This window comes from Micropterus dolomieu, linkage group LG14, assembly GCF_021292245.1.
Source record: "Micropterus dolomieu isolate WLL.071019.BEF.003 ecotype Adirondacks linkage group LG14, ASM2129224v1, whole genome shotgun sequence".
NCBI classification, from domain to species: Eukaryota; Metazoa; Chordata; class Actinopteri; order Centrarchiformes; family Centrarchidae; genus Micropterus; species Micropterus dolomieu.
The window spans coordinates 7,776,759-7,794,124 of NC_060163.1; the positions used below are offsets into that span (position 1 = coordinate 7,776,759).

General features: G+C 39.9%; 1 protein-coding gene across 1 annotated transcript; it reads left to right on the forward strand.

The window, feature by feature from the left end:
• Nucleotides 1-10,217: 10,217 nt before the first annotated feature.
• Nucleotides 10,218-12,936, forward strand: lrrc18b (leucine rich repeat containing 18b). The gene is made up of 3 exons (XM_046069047.1): nucleotides 10,218-10,533; nucleotides 10,909-11,296; nucleotides 12,210-12,936. Exons 2-3 carry the CDS (start codon nucleotides 11,036-11,038, stop codon nucleotides 12,684-12,686), a joined length of 738 nt encoding a protein of 245 aa, XP_045925003.1. The 5' UTR covers nucleotides 10,218-10,533; nucleotides 10,909-11,035; the 3' UTR covers nucleotides 12,687-12,936.
• Nucleotides 12,937-17,366: the final 4,430 nt, after the last annotated feature.

A 17,366-nucleotide genomic window follows, 5' to 3' on the forward strand; every position in this document is an offset into this window, starting at 1 on the left:
TTGGATTTTTTCCATCTGCGCTCTGCTTTCCTGCATTCCCTTTTTAGGCTGCGAATGCTGTCATTTATCCAGGGTTGTTTACTAGCTTTAGACGTAGGCCTAACCTTTAGAGGAGCAGTAATATTTAGTGACGACAAGCAGATATGATTGAAGTGATCGACCAGATTGTTGGTGTTGGAATCAGACAGGTGTTGGCTTTGGCTCTGAAAGACTGCGCAAAACTTTGAAACACTTTGTTCATTAAAGATGCGACAACACACGGAGCTTGGTGAGGCGGCATGAGTAACAGGCGAATCGCAGCTAAAAACAATACATCTGTGGTCAGATATGGTCATGTCCACTAATTCCACAGAGGAAATGCTGACACCCAGGGTAAAAACCAAGTCCAGTGTATGACCACGGTTATGTGTTTGTCCTTTGACATGTTGTTTGATGTTGACATGAAAACTGCTACTACTGATGGGTCAGAGAGAATCCTTACTATTCACTGCATCATCATTGCATGTGCCAGACGGGGTGTCCTGAACAAACCCGCCATTTTAAAATAGTTTAGCCAGAGATTGGGAAATACTGAGTTTAAAAGTCTGATAGCTTGGGGTGAAAAAAGCTGCTCTGCAGTCTGGTGGTGAGGCAGCAGAAACTTCTATATCTCTTCCCAGAAGGCAGCAGGGTGAACATGCTGTGGCTGGGTGGGTACTGTCCTTTAGTATCCTTTGGGCTCTGCGTAGGCACCTCACCTCACTGATATCACTGATGCTCTGGAGATTGGTACCAATGACCTCCTGAGCAGTTTCAAGCACCCGCTGCAGAGACCTCCGGTCGTGCACATCCCATGCCAATGCACGGGGGCTGTTTTGTTGTTCTGTTTAGTTAAATAATCTTTAAAAGTTACTTAGTGGCCCTTGCCTCTTCAGTTTTGACTAGTCTATTACCATGTCATTATTGTTTAGGAACTATGTTGAAAAGCTAAAAGAATCATTTGGAAAGTTAATATGCAGTGCTCTTAATTTCATTCCCTTATGTTCATTTACATCCCTGCCTGTGTTTTAAGTTTTATACAAAAAATTTGAATCAACTTTCACTAGCCTACTCCCAACGACAGAGTTTGGAGGATAGTCAACTGAGTTGAGAACGACACCAGTAGCCTACCTAACTCAGAGAGCCAAGCCAGGACTAACAGCCCGTTTACTGCAAGAGTTTCCCGCAACCACCAACCAGAAGGACTCCAGGGCATCCCCGTTGGCAAGGCCCATCTCGAGCTGCCTGTGCAGCGTGCCAGCCTGCTGAGAGGCCGTGAAAGCAACGAAAAGAGCCAGCCAATTGTGAGCCTCCGAACAACGGACGGTGGGGGAAACAACAAGCAGTAAGGCAAAATAAACCACATTCTGTGGCTGAGTTGGTGTCCTTTAGCCTTTAGTCCTTTAGCCTGAAACTCATAGGCCAATTGAACTTAGTTATCTTAATATAACTTTAGTTATATCCTTTCCACAAGAGCCAAACTAAATTCACATTGAAGCGTTTTACTTCTGTTCTACCTCCGATTGATTGCAATCTGGTTGTTTAGTCATTATTGTTCCACAATTGATAGCTCAAGTACCTCAGTACAAGGAATTGGCACTCTACTGGAATAATTAAACAATACATGATTATGGACCGACTGGAGAATGAAAAATCCTTTATCACAAGAATACTCCTATTTTTCACCCTTTCACCAGTCTTCCTCCCGAATTGATCTTTTCTTAGTAAGCAATTCATTAATCCCTAATATCCATGAAATCACAATTAACTCCATCACCTTCAGCAATCATGCTCCCGTCCCTCTAATTATAAATATTCAATCATGTACCAGACCTCCTCCAAGATGGCGTTTCAATGCATCCTTACTGACTTAACACCTTAATAACCTCAGAATGGCCATCCTTTATGGAGATGAACAACTATACAGAAATATCACCATCATTACTATGGGAAACTGGCAAAACCGGTAATCGGGGGAAATTACATCATATTCTTTATATAAGAAAAAACAACAACAAAAACTGGAAAACAATTTAGAACAAAGGATTAAACAACTTGCAAACCTTCTCTCCAATAACCCCACAGAACAAATAAAAAAAGAACTTAATAACCTCAAAACCCAACTTGACAATATCATAATTTTAAAAACTTGAATTCTAATCCAACAACTAAAATATGAGAACTTCCAATATAGCAATAAAACAGGGAAATATTTAGCCAATCAACTTACATGATCAACAAACCTGTAACCTGTTTTTCACAGAGCACCAAGATGTAAAATGTAATGCAATCAATGACAGTTTAAACTACTGCAAGTCAACGCTTCCCCCAGACTCTCAATCCCAGTGTAACCTTAACTAAATAAAACTATAGCGTTACACGATCAACAATAAACCTGTAACCTGTTTTTCACAGAGCACAACCATGTAGCCTAATGTACAATGCATCTACAACTAATGACAACTTATAAACTACTGTAAGTCAACACACACTCCAGACTGTCAAACCAGTGTAACGTTATAACTAAATAAAACTGTAATGTTGGGTGATCAAAAATATACCCGTAACCTGTTTGCAGCCAATGTTAATAATTAATATGATGGCAGCCAGTGGGATGTAAATGATTACATTAATTGACCCACCACAAGTATGGCAAGTAAGGAAACGCTCAGTCATCTTTTCATAACATACGACAGTTGGAGTTAACCTCTCATAGGTCGTAGCTAAAGCAAGAAGCAAGCTAACGTTAGATGGCCAATGCTGAGCTAAACATGTTTACTAACCTCAGGTTACTAACCTGCCGTAAAACTTTGAATAATAGCCCGGGCTTTTATTTGCTAAAATCACTGAATTGACCCTGCCTATATTTGGGACAGGCGTCCACATGGGACAGGCCTTTAATTCCTTTTGCACTAAACTATGCACTACTATGAAACAGTTTATTTATTTCAAACAGAATAATACTTATTAAAAAAGTATTACTTATTATTTTTACTTAAAAAAATTTCAAATAATATCAAAAGCACTCTAGCATTGACAGACGGCTTATGAGCTTTGAAGTAACATCACGACAACAACACGGTGCAGGATGAGAGAAGTTAGCAGACCGAGAGCGATGGACTTCACATGACAGGATTCACAACTTGGATAAATTTTTATGAAAAGCTGTTTTGATTCTTTTGATCGGTGGGCCCTTACAGACTAAAGAAAGATAAATAATCAAGGAACTGACACATTCGGGCTTAACAAGTGACTTAACAAGCGCTTCAAAGGTAACGGCAGTCAGGACTTCTTTTCCTTTTCTCTCTTGTACCATGCAGGTTAGACTGGTAAAACTATAAGAATTTGACTTTGGGGCTTGTTGTTTCCGTTAAATGAACTGAACGATTGAATTGTGAAGAATCTGACCGATCTAACGCTGTGTAGCATGTTCATAGGGACATATTGATCATACGTTTAAACATTAATATTTGTATTAACGATCTAAGCGGCATAGAAGCAGCTTAGAAGCAGCTAAAGCGGGCAACCCCGCTGCTATTTTATATCATTGTAAAGCACCTTGTAAGTTGCTTTGTGAAAGGTGCTATGTTAAATAAATTTGACTTACTTACTTACACACTGAAAATATTTTTTGAGTTCTGAGATTCTGAGAAACTCTCAATCTGTGTTCTTGTCTGTACTTGTCTTCTTGTGAAACGTCATCTTTTGTGGCCCAAGTACTGTCCCAATACACAAGTCTGCATTTTGGCAAGAACAGTTAAAAATCCCGGAAGTGTTCTTGACATGCCCATTTTACCGAGGATGCATAATGTGTAACGTGCATGAACTTGACGGCAGAGATATCCCAGCATTCATTTTGGCATTCAAGCGAGGGACTGAAAGAAGCTGAGAGAAAGGCCGTCAACAGAACTATCCATCCATCCACCGTCAACCGCTTATCCTGCGTTCAGGGTCTCGGGGGGCTGGAGCCAATCCCAGCTGACATCGGGCGAAATGCGGGGTACACTCTGGACAGGTCGCCAGTCCATCAACAGAACAAAGAAAGAAGTGAGAAAAAGCAAGAAGAGAAGAAAATACAAAAAATAAGAAAAAAGCTGGTATTATTATTGGTATTATTTACTCTCACTTTAGTTAGCTAATACTTTTTCACTTTGATCACAGGAACTGTGTGTGTGTACTGTTTAGCATCCAGGTCAATGGATGGAGAATTCACCCTTAGATTTGAGACTGACTGATTGATTAAAGTAACTGATCTAAAATAACTGATCACTAGTCATAATTGTTAGCTATACCCAAGGAGTCCTGAAGGCCTTGGGCGGACGGCGATTCAGGTGATGCCCCAAACGAGAGCTTATGATTAATATTTCCAAATATCATTATTCATAATTTAATAAAACAAGTGTAGTATCACTAAAACAGTATATCTAACAACAGGAAAACTAGGCATCCATTGACGAGGGCAAATATAGGTGTATTAGTGCTAGAAAACCTATGCTAAGATTTTGTTAATAAAAATTGTTTTTCAGTATATGTGATAGAGGTTTTCAGAACATGCACGAACAAAGGAACAAATCATTATTAATTACACCTCTTAATATGAACTGTACTGTATTAAAGCACCTATTTGCTGAGATTTTGGCCTATCCCAAATGACAGTTCTCATTCCTGGGAATAATGTGTGTCCTAGATCACACTTTGAGACCATTTTCTATGGGCAAGTTAGTGAAGATTATTTGGTGCACTCATGAGTAATGACTGATAGCTTTATGGCTTCTAGTTTAGGCTTTGAAACAGTTAAAGACTTTTCTGAAGACACAGTGCCAACAAACTAATCCCGACCCAGTCATTATGTTCATCAAATGAAAACAACCACCATATGACTAATTCACCCACCCAAAAACACTTTCTTAAATGCCTAGTGAATCTTATGTCAAGTCCATGTTAAGCTTTCCTGAATGAAACATGGACAAACTTTTACAAAAAGGAAAGCAGCCCTTTGAACTTGAAGCCCTGAAGCAAAGACAACACAACAGTCACGTAGTTGAGAGGAAAGGAAAGCCACATCCATTCAGAGCTTAAATAAACACACGAATGCCGCTGCCCCCGCGGTGCCAGCTTTCCTAAACATGTCCAGCAAGCTCTCACTCATCTCTCTGCACAAAAGCAGCTTTACGTCTTGTTTCAGGTTAGCAGGCCTAAACAATAGTTCATAGAGAAGACAAAGTATGCATGCAAGCTTGAAAGGAAGAATCACAAAGTCGCTGGTGGTTGGTGTCTGATCCTGAATGGGCCACATCCTTCTGGCACCATTTATGTGTTCCTTTTCAAACTGTCTGTATCCTGTAAATGTTGACTTAGCGTGAAATACATCATCTTCTTTTGCAATTCACACAATTCATATACAGTAGTTACATGTGTTGACACCTGGGCGCTCCCCACGTCTCACACAGATGCACAACCATTTAGCCTTAACACGTTGTTAACGTTGTGAAACGGTCCATTTTGGTTAGATTTAGGCACCAAAACTACTTGGTTAGGTTTAGGAAAGAATCATTGTTTGAGTTGCAATAAATAGTAGTGACTTACACATCACATACATAACTTTAAAGGTTCAGTGTGTAATATTTAGGAGGATCTATTGACAGAAACGCAATATATCATACATAACTCTGTTTTCAGCTGTGTATTAAGACCTTACATAATGAACCGTTTTTATTACCTTAGTATGAGCCATTCCTATCTGCATACACCCTTACAGTGAAGTCGCCATGTTGCGCTGCCATGTTTCTACAGTAGCCCATACGGACACACTGCTTTTTGGAGCACGTTTCAAAACTACGTTGAAGAAGAAGACTAGGCACAAGAAGAAGAAGGACTAGAAGAAGAAGAAGAAGATGTAGTAGTATCAGTGGTTGTATGGTTTGTTAGAAGTAAGAAAAGAAGTGAAATTTGGACAAATGAAGGACCACGCATATTATCTGTCACAAGAGCCGACAGAGCGGGAGGGGTGAACAGTGAGAAAGCCTTTGGTTGCAATCAGGTTGCAATTTACTATGCACACCATTAGATACCACTAAAACCTAACTGAACCCTTAAATAAGGTAAATGGTTTCACACAGGACCCTAACCCCAGTCTTCTGGGTGAAAGTCTGTATGAGATGTCGAGGGGTGTGACAAAATGCAGGTATTTGATGACCTGGGAATGAGGCCAGATTGGACTTCTACACAGCTGACATCCATAATTTTCCACATAATCAAATTATTTGTTTGTTCCAGGTCATTGCCGGTAGTATGCAGTGAAAATAGATTTTACTAAAAAACAGTAATATCACCAATCACAGTATCATTTACAAAGTGATGTGTTAAATCCATCCACAGCGCTGGTTAACTTTACATAGCACAGTGGATACGATTCACCTCTAGCTCTAGCCTGATTGACAGGTCGCCATGGTAGTGACTTGTCAATCACAAGGTAGTCCCGCCTTAAAGCATATCCTGCTTTGTCATCTATTTTCCTCTAAATGGGACCATTGTTTCGCAAATGAACAACATGCTGTAATGAAGAAGATTTGAAACTAACGACTGAGACCATAAACTCATTAGGAAAGTGTTTACTGTGGGTAAAACATGCCCAACTTTTGGGCAGGAAACCTTAGGGAGAGTAATTATTATGGTGGCTCTGAAAGCTCACAAGAGGATTCTTTTTTGAGGACTACCTCAAAATGTACTATGTAATACTTTCCTTCTTCCGTTAATTCTGAGCTAAAGCTGCTCTCAGTACGGATCAGCTTATTTAATTTTACTTTGAACCGAGCATTTCCTACTGGCTTATATTTCAGAAGCTTATTATTTAAGTAGCCATCAGGCCTTCGCTAATGTTAAGTACCCTACTTCTGATGCTGCTATTATTTAAATAGGCTATACATAGGCTATGAGGTGAACATATGTCAGATAGGGGCTGTATATAAAACAATTCTTTCTTTTGGCTGGCCAGCATGTCTAATTTTTGTTTTGTGTCTTGTTTGTAATTTGAATTAGGCTATTGTGACTTTGTTTTTAGCACATTGGACCGTGAGCATTTTGTTCATTACTTGGTATGTGGATGAATGACAATAAACGATCTTGAACTAATCAATAATCAATATCAGTCCATCCTTACTAAAAATGAGTATCTTGACTGGTTACCACAGAGGTTGCTGCTGGAAAGCTGAGTTTCATTTGGTGCACACACATATAGAACACATGTTTATAAAAACAACAGCTGTATTTCACACTCACAGTGCTGGAAGTGGCTGGCAAGCAAGACAGACAGACCAAGAGATCCACTGCCCAGCTAGGTCAGCAAGACAGAGTATGGGGAGGGTCTTCTGAGAAGTGCCAGCTGTGCGCAAGAAAAAGGCAAAAGTACGCAAGGTACTGCAAAAGTAGTCGTCAAAATACAATCCTCTTGTGAGCTTTCGGAGCCACCGTAAATTATGACTCTGTACAGTATAAATTAGCAATAACAAATATGTTTAAGATAAGTTTTTCAATGAAATACGAGGATCTAACATAGATGACATCAGTGCTGGGTCTGTCTTTATTATTATTTCTATATTTCCTGATTAGCTGCTGCTATTTCTGTCGCTGTTTGATGCTTAATTCTGTCATTAGCTTACCATTTTGGGGGGCTTACAACAAGCTTGTTCCAGATTCACTTTCACAGACATCACTTTATGATGCTTAAAGAATACATTCATATTGTAGACTACCATAGTTGTATACATGAAAACTATCTGTAATAAAGCTGAATGTAATCAACATCTCTGACTGACCCCTCTGTTAATAGAGCAAACATTCTTAGTTCATATAGTCTGACTAATAAAATCAAAATCAGACAAAAAAGGGACCAAAATTTAACCTGACTTGTGTGTGGCCTGCTAGTGCACACGTGATTAAAATGTTATATATCTGAACACTACCTCAACCAATTAGGTCAGCGCCACTTCCTCTGGTGTGACCTGCATATATCCTGACCTGTGTTTCACACTTTGAGGGAAATGACTCAGGCTTAGAGTATGCTACTTTTCTGCACTCTACAATATGGCTGCTTTTGCTCTGACCTGGTTGGTGCATGCAGACATAAAAATACTAACCAGGTCAAAATAATATCTTAGACAAAAATTCTGATGATAAGAAACATGGTTAGGATTCACAATTAATCAGGTACTGCGCTGCTTTAACTTTAAGAATATGCCATCTAAGCAATCTTGGTGCCTTGCAGAGCTTCCAAGGAACTCGGCGTCAGCACTAGTGATGCTATTCTATAGCTTAAAAACAAAAACACACACAGTGGGCTGACCTGGTTTTATGCAGGCTCCATTTGCAGCACAACCAGAACAATAAGACCTGTGACATGCAAGTTTTCCTCTCACATCTTTAAACATGAACACCCAGCTGGTGTAAATCATTTTATTATTTTGGCATTTCATCCTTATCTTTTCCTACTCTGTGACATGTCAAACCTTTAAACCACAACGCAGATTCTGCCTCTCGCTTTCTGTTCTCTGATTGGCCATTATGGATATTTTGGAGGTGCAGTTAGTGGTGACAATGGTCTTATTGCAGAAAAATCCACATTTGTTTGCACATACACCTATATGTAAGGAACCTATTTTAGATCTTTGTCTTTGTCTTTGTTTGCCTGTCTGTGTCTGTTTATCCGGATATCATGGACTGGATGCCTTCCTGGTACATCTGGAGACACTTGGTCCCTTTATCAGACCTTGAATAGGGCCTGGTTACATGACTTCCAGCGCTGTTTTATATCGCAAACATCAAAATTCATCTGCTTATTTATAATTTCTCTATGATTGTATTTCTATCTGTTTATTCATTTTGAAGTATTTTTAAATGCTTGCTCATCGGTTGGCTTGCTAGCATGCAGCTGCGGCGGAAGGTCCGTTACAGCTGAACAGATTTCTAATTTTCCCAAACAACAGAATGAAATCTAATGGCAGAGATGTTTCACCTGGCAGCATGGATGTCTACACGTCCTGATACTGTGTGAATTTGTACAAAGACAGCACCCCCTACTGGCATGTAGGATGTACTGTGTGGCATTGACGTCAAGTGAAAGTGCATCATATGAAGTGCACCAACCAGACTAAATTTAGACAGGTCACAGCTGAGTAACATCTAAGATGCGACTACAGTATGTGATACATTATACTTACAGCTGACAGAAGTCTGTGTGTGTGTGTGTGTGTGAGAGAGAGAGATCAACGCAGCTGTGTAACTGATGTATGGTATCATAGCTTGGGGAAAGGGTCAGACAGGAAACTATTTACCAACACAGCACAGTTAAGCAGCTCAGTATACTGTACTCTGTAATATTTCTATTTACTGTAAATATTTTTTCCATGTGCATTTCATTTGTAAGCAAACCAAATTTCTGGACATGACATTTTTAATTGTTTACAAATTGTAAATGTTTAGTATTTAAAAAAAAAAAAAATTTCCATCATAAACAAGCATTCAGAAATGAGTGAGCATGAGGGACATTTTTGGACCAATTATAATAGGTTAAAATATCCAGTTTTGCTTAATTTTGAGACATAAAACAAGGAATGGCCTTTTTTTGTTGTTGTTATAATAGTAAGACTTTGCCTTATGATAGGCAGAATTTATAGGCCATTAGCAAAGACTCCTAATTTACATTTTTACATAAAAGATTGCTACATAAATGTCTTTGTTTGGAAATTATTTTTTTTTACTAATACTGTAAAATGTAAACTGCAATATTTCTTATAGTTTTCAGTTAGGTCTTTGAAAGACAATATGTCTCCATGTAAGTCGGTTGACTTACATGGAGATTTGAAAACTATTCTTAGAGTAGAACTGTAATAGTTAATGTTTTGCCATGCCGTTTGGAAGCAGTAAAAAATAAATAACCAGGATACAAAATCCACTGCATAATTTTGCTCTTTTGGACCATGTTGGATTTTTTCCTCTGATACTTTCCACTGGTGCTCATCAAAATAACCTATTTGTGATCAGCATTTCAGTCTCACTGCTTTTATTTTATTTTTATTTTTGGAGACCTGGCAACCCTAAAGGCATTCACTTCCTTATACAATCATGTGTGATTGTTATTTGAAAACAGAACAATCCTAGAAACAGTTACCGTCATTTTTTAAAACTGTCTTCCAACTACAGACACCATGAGAACAAACTGTCCTGCTGTAGCTGCTCGCAGCCATAAAGTCTGCTGAGACCAAAGCAGTTGCCTGGGAACAAAGGAAAACAATGTGTGGCCAAGTGAGTCCACGGTGGAGCTGCAAACCACCTGACAGACAGCCACAACTACAACAATCTGACCAGTTTTTATTTACAACTCTCTTCAGTGGCATCTTGATGTAGAGTGTAAATCTCAGGCTGGAGAAAGAGACACTCAAGTGACGTGTCTGGAGTCCCTTTTGTCTCTTTCCTGGTAGTCAGTGTGCCGGATCCAAGGAAGTGGACTCGCTAATGCTGGTAAGAAATCAAAGATTCTAAATGTGAAATTTAAAATGTACTCAGGTACCTCCTGTTGATCGCCTTGTCATGTCTCTGTGTGTCTTCTTGTTAATCGCTTATCTTGCACTACTAATGATCATAAATCTGTTTTAAGCACTTCCTCTTCTCCTTTACTTTTGCTCTGATGCAGTCGAAATCCCATAGTTATTTAGTGCCAGTCAATGCAGTCAATCTTCTGAACAAACACAATCCGACATTTGTTCAGTGATTACACGTCGTAAATATACTAGAATAAAGCCAGTGCAAATGTTAGTTAATTTGCTTTGTCATGGAGCAATGGGTGATAATGTTACAGGTCTTTTATCTAAGGAGATCTACTATCTACTGTTTCAGCTGGCTGGACTGTGTTGGGTAGGATAATCTCGCAGGCCAGTTCCACTGTCAACTCCTGTGTCACAGCGCATTACTGAGTACTGTTAACTACAGCAACCGCCACGCTCCTGCGTCTCCTTGCAGCAGAATGGCCAAGGGAAAGAAAACCGGACGGGCTAAAAGTAAGACATTCACCTTGAAAATGGCTCAGAACTGCGTGGAGGTGTCCCTGGACGGTAAGCGGAAGCGTCTGGATCTCAGTTTCAAGGAGATCGCCACAGTGCCAAAGTGTATCCAGAAGCTGTATGACATGGATGAACTGGACCTGAGCAGGAACCTGATCAAAAAGCTCCCGGACTTTATTGACCATTTCATCAACATCAGTTTCCTAGATCTGCACAGCAACTATGTGAGTAGGACAGAAAGTTAAGGAATAGATGCTTTAACAAAGCGTCTCGGGTTTATTTAACTGAAAAACACACATTCACATACATGCCAACTGAAACTCAATTGTCTTTTTGTTTTTTTTTACTTCAGCTCACAAATGAAGTACATAAAAGCCAGCTGTCAGGATTTTAAGTAAAGGAGCATTGCACCAATCCGTGCACTCACCACTGAGATTGTGTTTACCATGTAAGGAAGGTTTTAATTTGCATTATGGGAAGTGTAAATTCCAGTGGTTTTGGAGGTGAACCACACAATGTGTCTCTCTACAGTCACATATTTGTATATTTAGTGTTTGTGTGCCACTGTATTTTTTAGTTTTTTTTTTTAGTTTTATGCAGGGCTGGACCACCTATAGGGGGGTGTGCATTAGTTAGTGATTAGGTAGTGGACATATATTTTATTAGAAATATTTGCAATCTAAGACATATATAAATTTTGATTTTAACTCATGGCCACAGAAATATCTAATAATGCTGGTGTCATTTTAAAGGCCCCTTTGATTTCTGTTCATACCATGCTTGTTGTGCTGTAAGTTACACAATAAAAGAACAAATGTGCAATTTATCAAATTAAGAAATCTCGATGCAAATGGAGGCCCCTGAGGGTCTGGTGCCCAGTTGGTAATCGAGCTTTGTTTTGTGACTGTGTCTGTGTTAAGGTTACATTTGACATGTAATTTAGCAAGCAAAAAAAGTGATAAAAACTCCTTTTTATACAGCTTTATCTGTATTTATTTTTTTTTGACGATGTGACGTTGCAGCTGGTTTGAGATATTGGGCTCATGAGAACAAGAAGAGAAGATATATAACAGTATTTTGATTAGTAAACTGCGTGGAATCACACTACTACAGAACGTGTTACTGTTTTTGTTGCAGCTGGAGGAGCTCCCTGTGACTATCGGCCGTCTCCAGAACCTGCAGGTTTTGAACCTGTGTAACAACCAGCTGACCAGCCTCCCTGCTGAGCTCGGCCTCCTGAAGAAACTGCACACGCTCAACCTGGGTCTCAACCAGCTGGACGCTCTCCCCACCTCCATTGGTACCTTGAAGGAGCTCCGCCACATCGGCCTCTCTGACAACCGGTTCACTCGCTTCCCTGGATGCCTCGTGAGGCTGAACAACCTGGAGAGGGTCAACCTGGACAGGAACCCCATCCTCACTGAGCAGGACCTCGGCCTTGAGTCACTCATGATAGCAGAGAGGCTTTACCTGGTTAAGGAGAGCATCCTGTGTGACGACTGCCTGAGTAAGTGTCAAATCGGTAAGAAGAAGCTGGGGGATGTTGCAGACAAGACCGAGCCCACATTACTCCATGTACCCACCTTGGAGACCCAGGACGACAGGGAGATGTAGAGATAGGTTTCACTTTAAAAAGTACATTCCAAGTAGGGACAAGTAGGGAGCGTACTCAAACACCCACTACATGTTCATGATGCACAAGCGTGGTGACATTTATGGAGCTGTCATTGATTGTTGACATTGAATGTCAGGGATATGGATGCTTTTTTAAACTCTTGTTTTCGGGTTCAACAGCATTTTTAACCAGCAGGCCATCTCAGCCTTCAAACGTTTTTCAAAATAAAGTTTCAGTTGTTAAAATAAATTGGCTTAATATTCAATGGGCTTCTTTGATGAGGGAAACCTAAACTGGTTTCACTTTTGTGATTTTCTCTGTTATGGTTTATGGTAGGACACTGTGTAAAAATATTCTCAAACAGCATAAATCCAATTGTAAGCTGGGATCCCGGTTGCTTAACTGTGACCCGCATGCAGATGGGGTACAGTAAATACAATGTACTGCATGTGTTGACAATCCCTTTGGCCTAGAGGGCAGCAAAGGTTACCAGATGCCACGAATACTCACTCTGTACCAACCCTTTACTGCACCTTGCTGTCATTGATTCTGCATGTTTTAACAGGCAATAAATTATGTGACTAATCCCAGTAAAAGTTTTCTATCAATACACTGTAGGCACCATCACAAATGCTAATGTGTTTATTTGAAAGGTCTTGAATAAATGCAGTGCTGATTTCTGCACATTGCACTTTGTCTTCATTGTGGAAATTAAGTATATTAACTTAGTAAGCATCATTTATCCATTATAATCCTAAATGATGCCTTTTTATATTACTATTATTTCCTTTTAAATAACCACATTTATTTTCTTGTTTCAATTTAAGTAGCAGGAGTAATTGTACTACTACAGGCTACAAGCATGACTGTGCTTAAAAAGAGTAATTTCAAATCATTCTGTATTTCACTCACACAGTCCTCTGCTTTCACCATGAGTCACTTTTCAGGACATATTAGGGGTCAAATTGGAAAACATTGTTTCAAGCGGATGGGGACAATAGCTCCTGTCCTCCGTTTATCCCTCTCTATCTTATTACCAGATTAAGATCAATTCTCTTTCACACCTAATTTTCAGTGTCCTCACTATGTCAACATAAACAGTCAATAGAATCTGAAAACATCGAATAACCTCAGAGGCTCGTGTCGTCCAGTTTTTTTACACATCGCTGGGCGGAAGAGTGCTGAGTAGACTGGATTAAGATTCCACCAGATAGACTTATTAATAAGTAAGACGCCTGGTATTGACCTGGTGACTTGGCTGCAGATGTTCATGACTAATTTGTTCTCCTATCTGAAAAGGTGTTACTGTTATTGGTTGCTATAGTTGTACAGTGTCAATCTTCTGGAATCTTCTGGTTCGTCTGTCAGAGTTAAATAAATGTTTACACCAAATTATTGCAGCTTCATGAATCCTTCTTTGTTCCCAAGTTTAACGTTTAAAATCCTTGACTAATTTGTCTGTTCTCATCTTTACCTCTCATCCATTAAAAAACTAAAATCTATTCAGCATGGCTAATGGTAATAAGAAGGACACAACCACAAAAAACTTTATCCTTCCTCAACAACCAGAGGTGAAACGATTGTATTTCTATCTGTTTATTAATTTTTAAGTATTTTTAAATGCTTGATCGGTTGGCTTGTGAGGGTGCAGCTGCGGCGGGAGGTCCGTTACAGCTGAACAGTCTAATGCTCTTTGGGCAACGCTCCCGGACACATGAACACTGTCAGTGGTATTGAAAATCAATTTGCACACATATAGATGTGCTGTCTTTTTCTTCCTCTTCTCCGTGCTTTATTTCCCTTAGCCATTCCATCAGTCACACCAACACACACAGGCAGGCAGAATGAATGGAACAGAATTGCTGTAGAGGCGAAGCAATGTGGCCACAAATAGAATCTAATTAATTTAGATTGCATGGCCTCAGCTCCTTCACTTGCCGAGATGGAGGGCACTTGGACTTTGTTACATTAAAAGGAATGAAACCAGGAATTCAAAAAGGCATCACAGGGCCCTCCACTAGCTCAGTGTTATTTAGGGGTGCAACAACTAATCGACATAGTCGACAAAAATTGATTATTAAATTCTTTGCCAACAAAATTTAATAATTGATTCATTCATGACGTCATCGGCCATAGTGACAAAGTCAGCTTAACAGAGTAAAGTGATGTGAACAGTAATGTTACTAAATCAACATCAGCGCTGCAGTAGCACCTTCACAACCTAAATCCTCCAGAGTGTGGCAGCATTTCACTCTTTACTCAGCCAGAAAGGTCGTGAACTGCAGCAAAGCTGAGCTCTGCTGGAAACACCGGAGCATCTGAAGAGGAGGCGCGAAACATTTTGTCTTGTTTGTGGATGATGAAGACTCGTCTCGGTAATCTAGTTAGCGAGCTAGCTTCACGTTTAAGGTGTGTTACTTCACATTATGATCTGAATCGTTTTCTATACAGTTGGTCAGTTTGATTGATTGTTACAGTAATGATGCTGTGAGTAGCACATAATTATGATACACAATGGCCGCGTTCACATTCCAGATTAGCCCTGACTTTACAATCATAAACGATGCATCGCTCATGGCAACGTTCCCAGCTGGAGAACATGTTGCTGCAGAGTGCGCAAGATTAGGCAACACCGGACAATTTCATACTAAGAAGAGAAAACAGTTCTCCTGTCTGTGGAGTTTTTTGAGTTGTTGAGTTAGGGGAAACTATATAAATGTTTAAATACGGCTAATGTAATGCGTGACGTTATTCCTTTCTTTGTATACAGTGTCAGTTTGTCCCGGAGTGTTTTAGTACTGGCGCAAAAGCTGATCCGTCACTAAACAGGAGATCAGTTGCTTATCAGGACGTGATTTCAGTGGAACTTTCTGTTGCTGCAGCAGAAATGTTCATTAAAAGATGCATTTTTGAAAGCAGTATTTATTGTATTGTCTTGACTGTTAATTAGCACATGCCTAAAACAACCTCAGGTTTAATTTAAAGGCTAATAGCTAAATGAGAGGCATTGTGTCATTTTTCGATTCATAATTCGAATAGTCAATTATTCGTTTCAATAATCCACAGATTAATCAACTAGCAAAATAGTCATTCGTTGCAGCCCTAATGTTGTTCCACCATTTACATTTTGCTTTTTCCCTGCATTGTCCAATTGACATTATAATAATGCAAATTACTTAAACCTGCATTTAGTAATTTGTTTTCCACTTGAGGGCAGCGCCACAAACTGTAAATATAGCCGTAATTGGGCTGCCAGCTCCAGTTTTTGGTCTCCATCTTTTTAGTGGCTAAATGCTCCACTATGTTCAACAGCTAGTGTCTGCCCATTTGGTGCTGGGCAGGGAGTGTACATAGAGCTTATCAGAGCTTATTTGGTGGAAACAGCTGCCTTCTGCGTACGCAAACCTGGTTGATGAGAGCAGTGACTGAATCGTAACAGTAAAATTGTGAGCTGTAAAACCAAAACAATGAGCTTTAATATGCTAAATCTTGTTGCACATGCGCAGTTCCTAGTTAAGGACTACTAGCCAATCAGAAGCAGAGAAAGCTTCGATTCAGCTGTAGGCTACATGTTGCCGACCAGGTTGGCAATATGGACTGGAGCAAGAGTTTCAGAGTGGTGAGTTATTAATCTGTAACAAAAGTATCTTTCATCCATAAAGTTTTAACTGAGCTCTGTCTCTACATCACAGTAACAACTTTATGTCCACTGACTGCCTGGAGGGTAGATGGTGTTTGGAAGTGAGAGGAGAGGTGTGTGCTCCAGCTCAGTGTATTTCTACCGGTGTTTTGAGGGCGAGTCAGACTAGTAGCTCGGCGAGCATTATGACACATATTTTCTTCTTACATCACAAGAAAGTGGAAGGATAGGCTGGACTACAAACAAGCTGTTTTCAGATATTTCAGAGCAGAGTTTTCTGTGGGAGATGGGAACTCCATTTGGGCTGGACTTTGGGCTTTTTCACTTTGCAAAGCTATTACATGCACAAAAAAGATATATAACTCAATAAAGGAGAAAAGCCAAAAGGGAAAAAGCCAAAAGGTTATGCGAGTCATTGTAGCATTTATCAAAGAAACACAGTGATTACGTTACAAGTCGCGACAGTGTGGATATTTTACAAGCGCGGACCAGGTAAAGCAACAGTGAACACACCAGTCAGATGTTGTTCGGAGCTACCAAGTTGGTTTTGTTATGATAGGCTACATCGTCAACACGCCTCCTCAACATGCAGCTCAGCTGCTGCTGTGAACGGAATGACGGAGGAAAAGTTTTTTCAGTGACTTTATACAGCTTAGCCTACTACTGATGGAGAAAGTCACCGCAGCGGACATACAAGGAGAGAGAGACGGCACGGTACCAGCTCAACTCGCCTCGCCTTTATTTGGTTTTCCATTGTGTAAAGGTTGTACTTGTACCTGCTACCACTGCCAGGTTTTCATATCACCTCCATCTTATCTGTCTTTACATATTGAGTAATGTTGAAACGTTTTCACTTAAATCAAGAGACAGCTGTTTGTGGGTTGCTGGTGTGTGTGTCGCATTGAACATTACATTGCAGCAGTTGTGTGTGGCATCACTATGACGACCAGCTACATTGACGGGTGCCATCTCTGGGTACTATGCAATGGAAAATGGCCAAACCGAGTCAAGTCGAGGCGAGTTGAGCTGGTACTAGTAA

What these genes read in the sequence shown, in the direction of transcription:
- lrrc18b (XM_046069047.1), top strand. Translation starts at nt 11,036, where the DNA reads ATGGCCAAGGGAAAGAAAACCGGACGGGCTAAAAGTAAGACATTCACC. An exon ending in TAGATCTGCACAGCAACTAT is followed by an intron (nt 11,297 to 12,209) that starts GTGAGTAGGACA and finishes TTTTTGTTGCAG; the next exon opens with CTGGAGGAGCTCCCTGTGAC.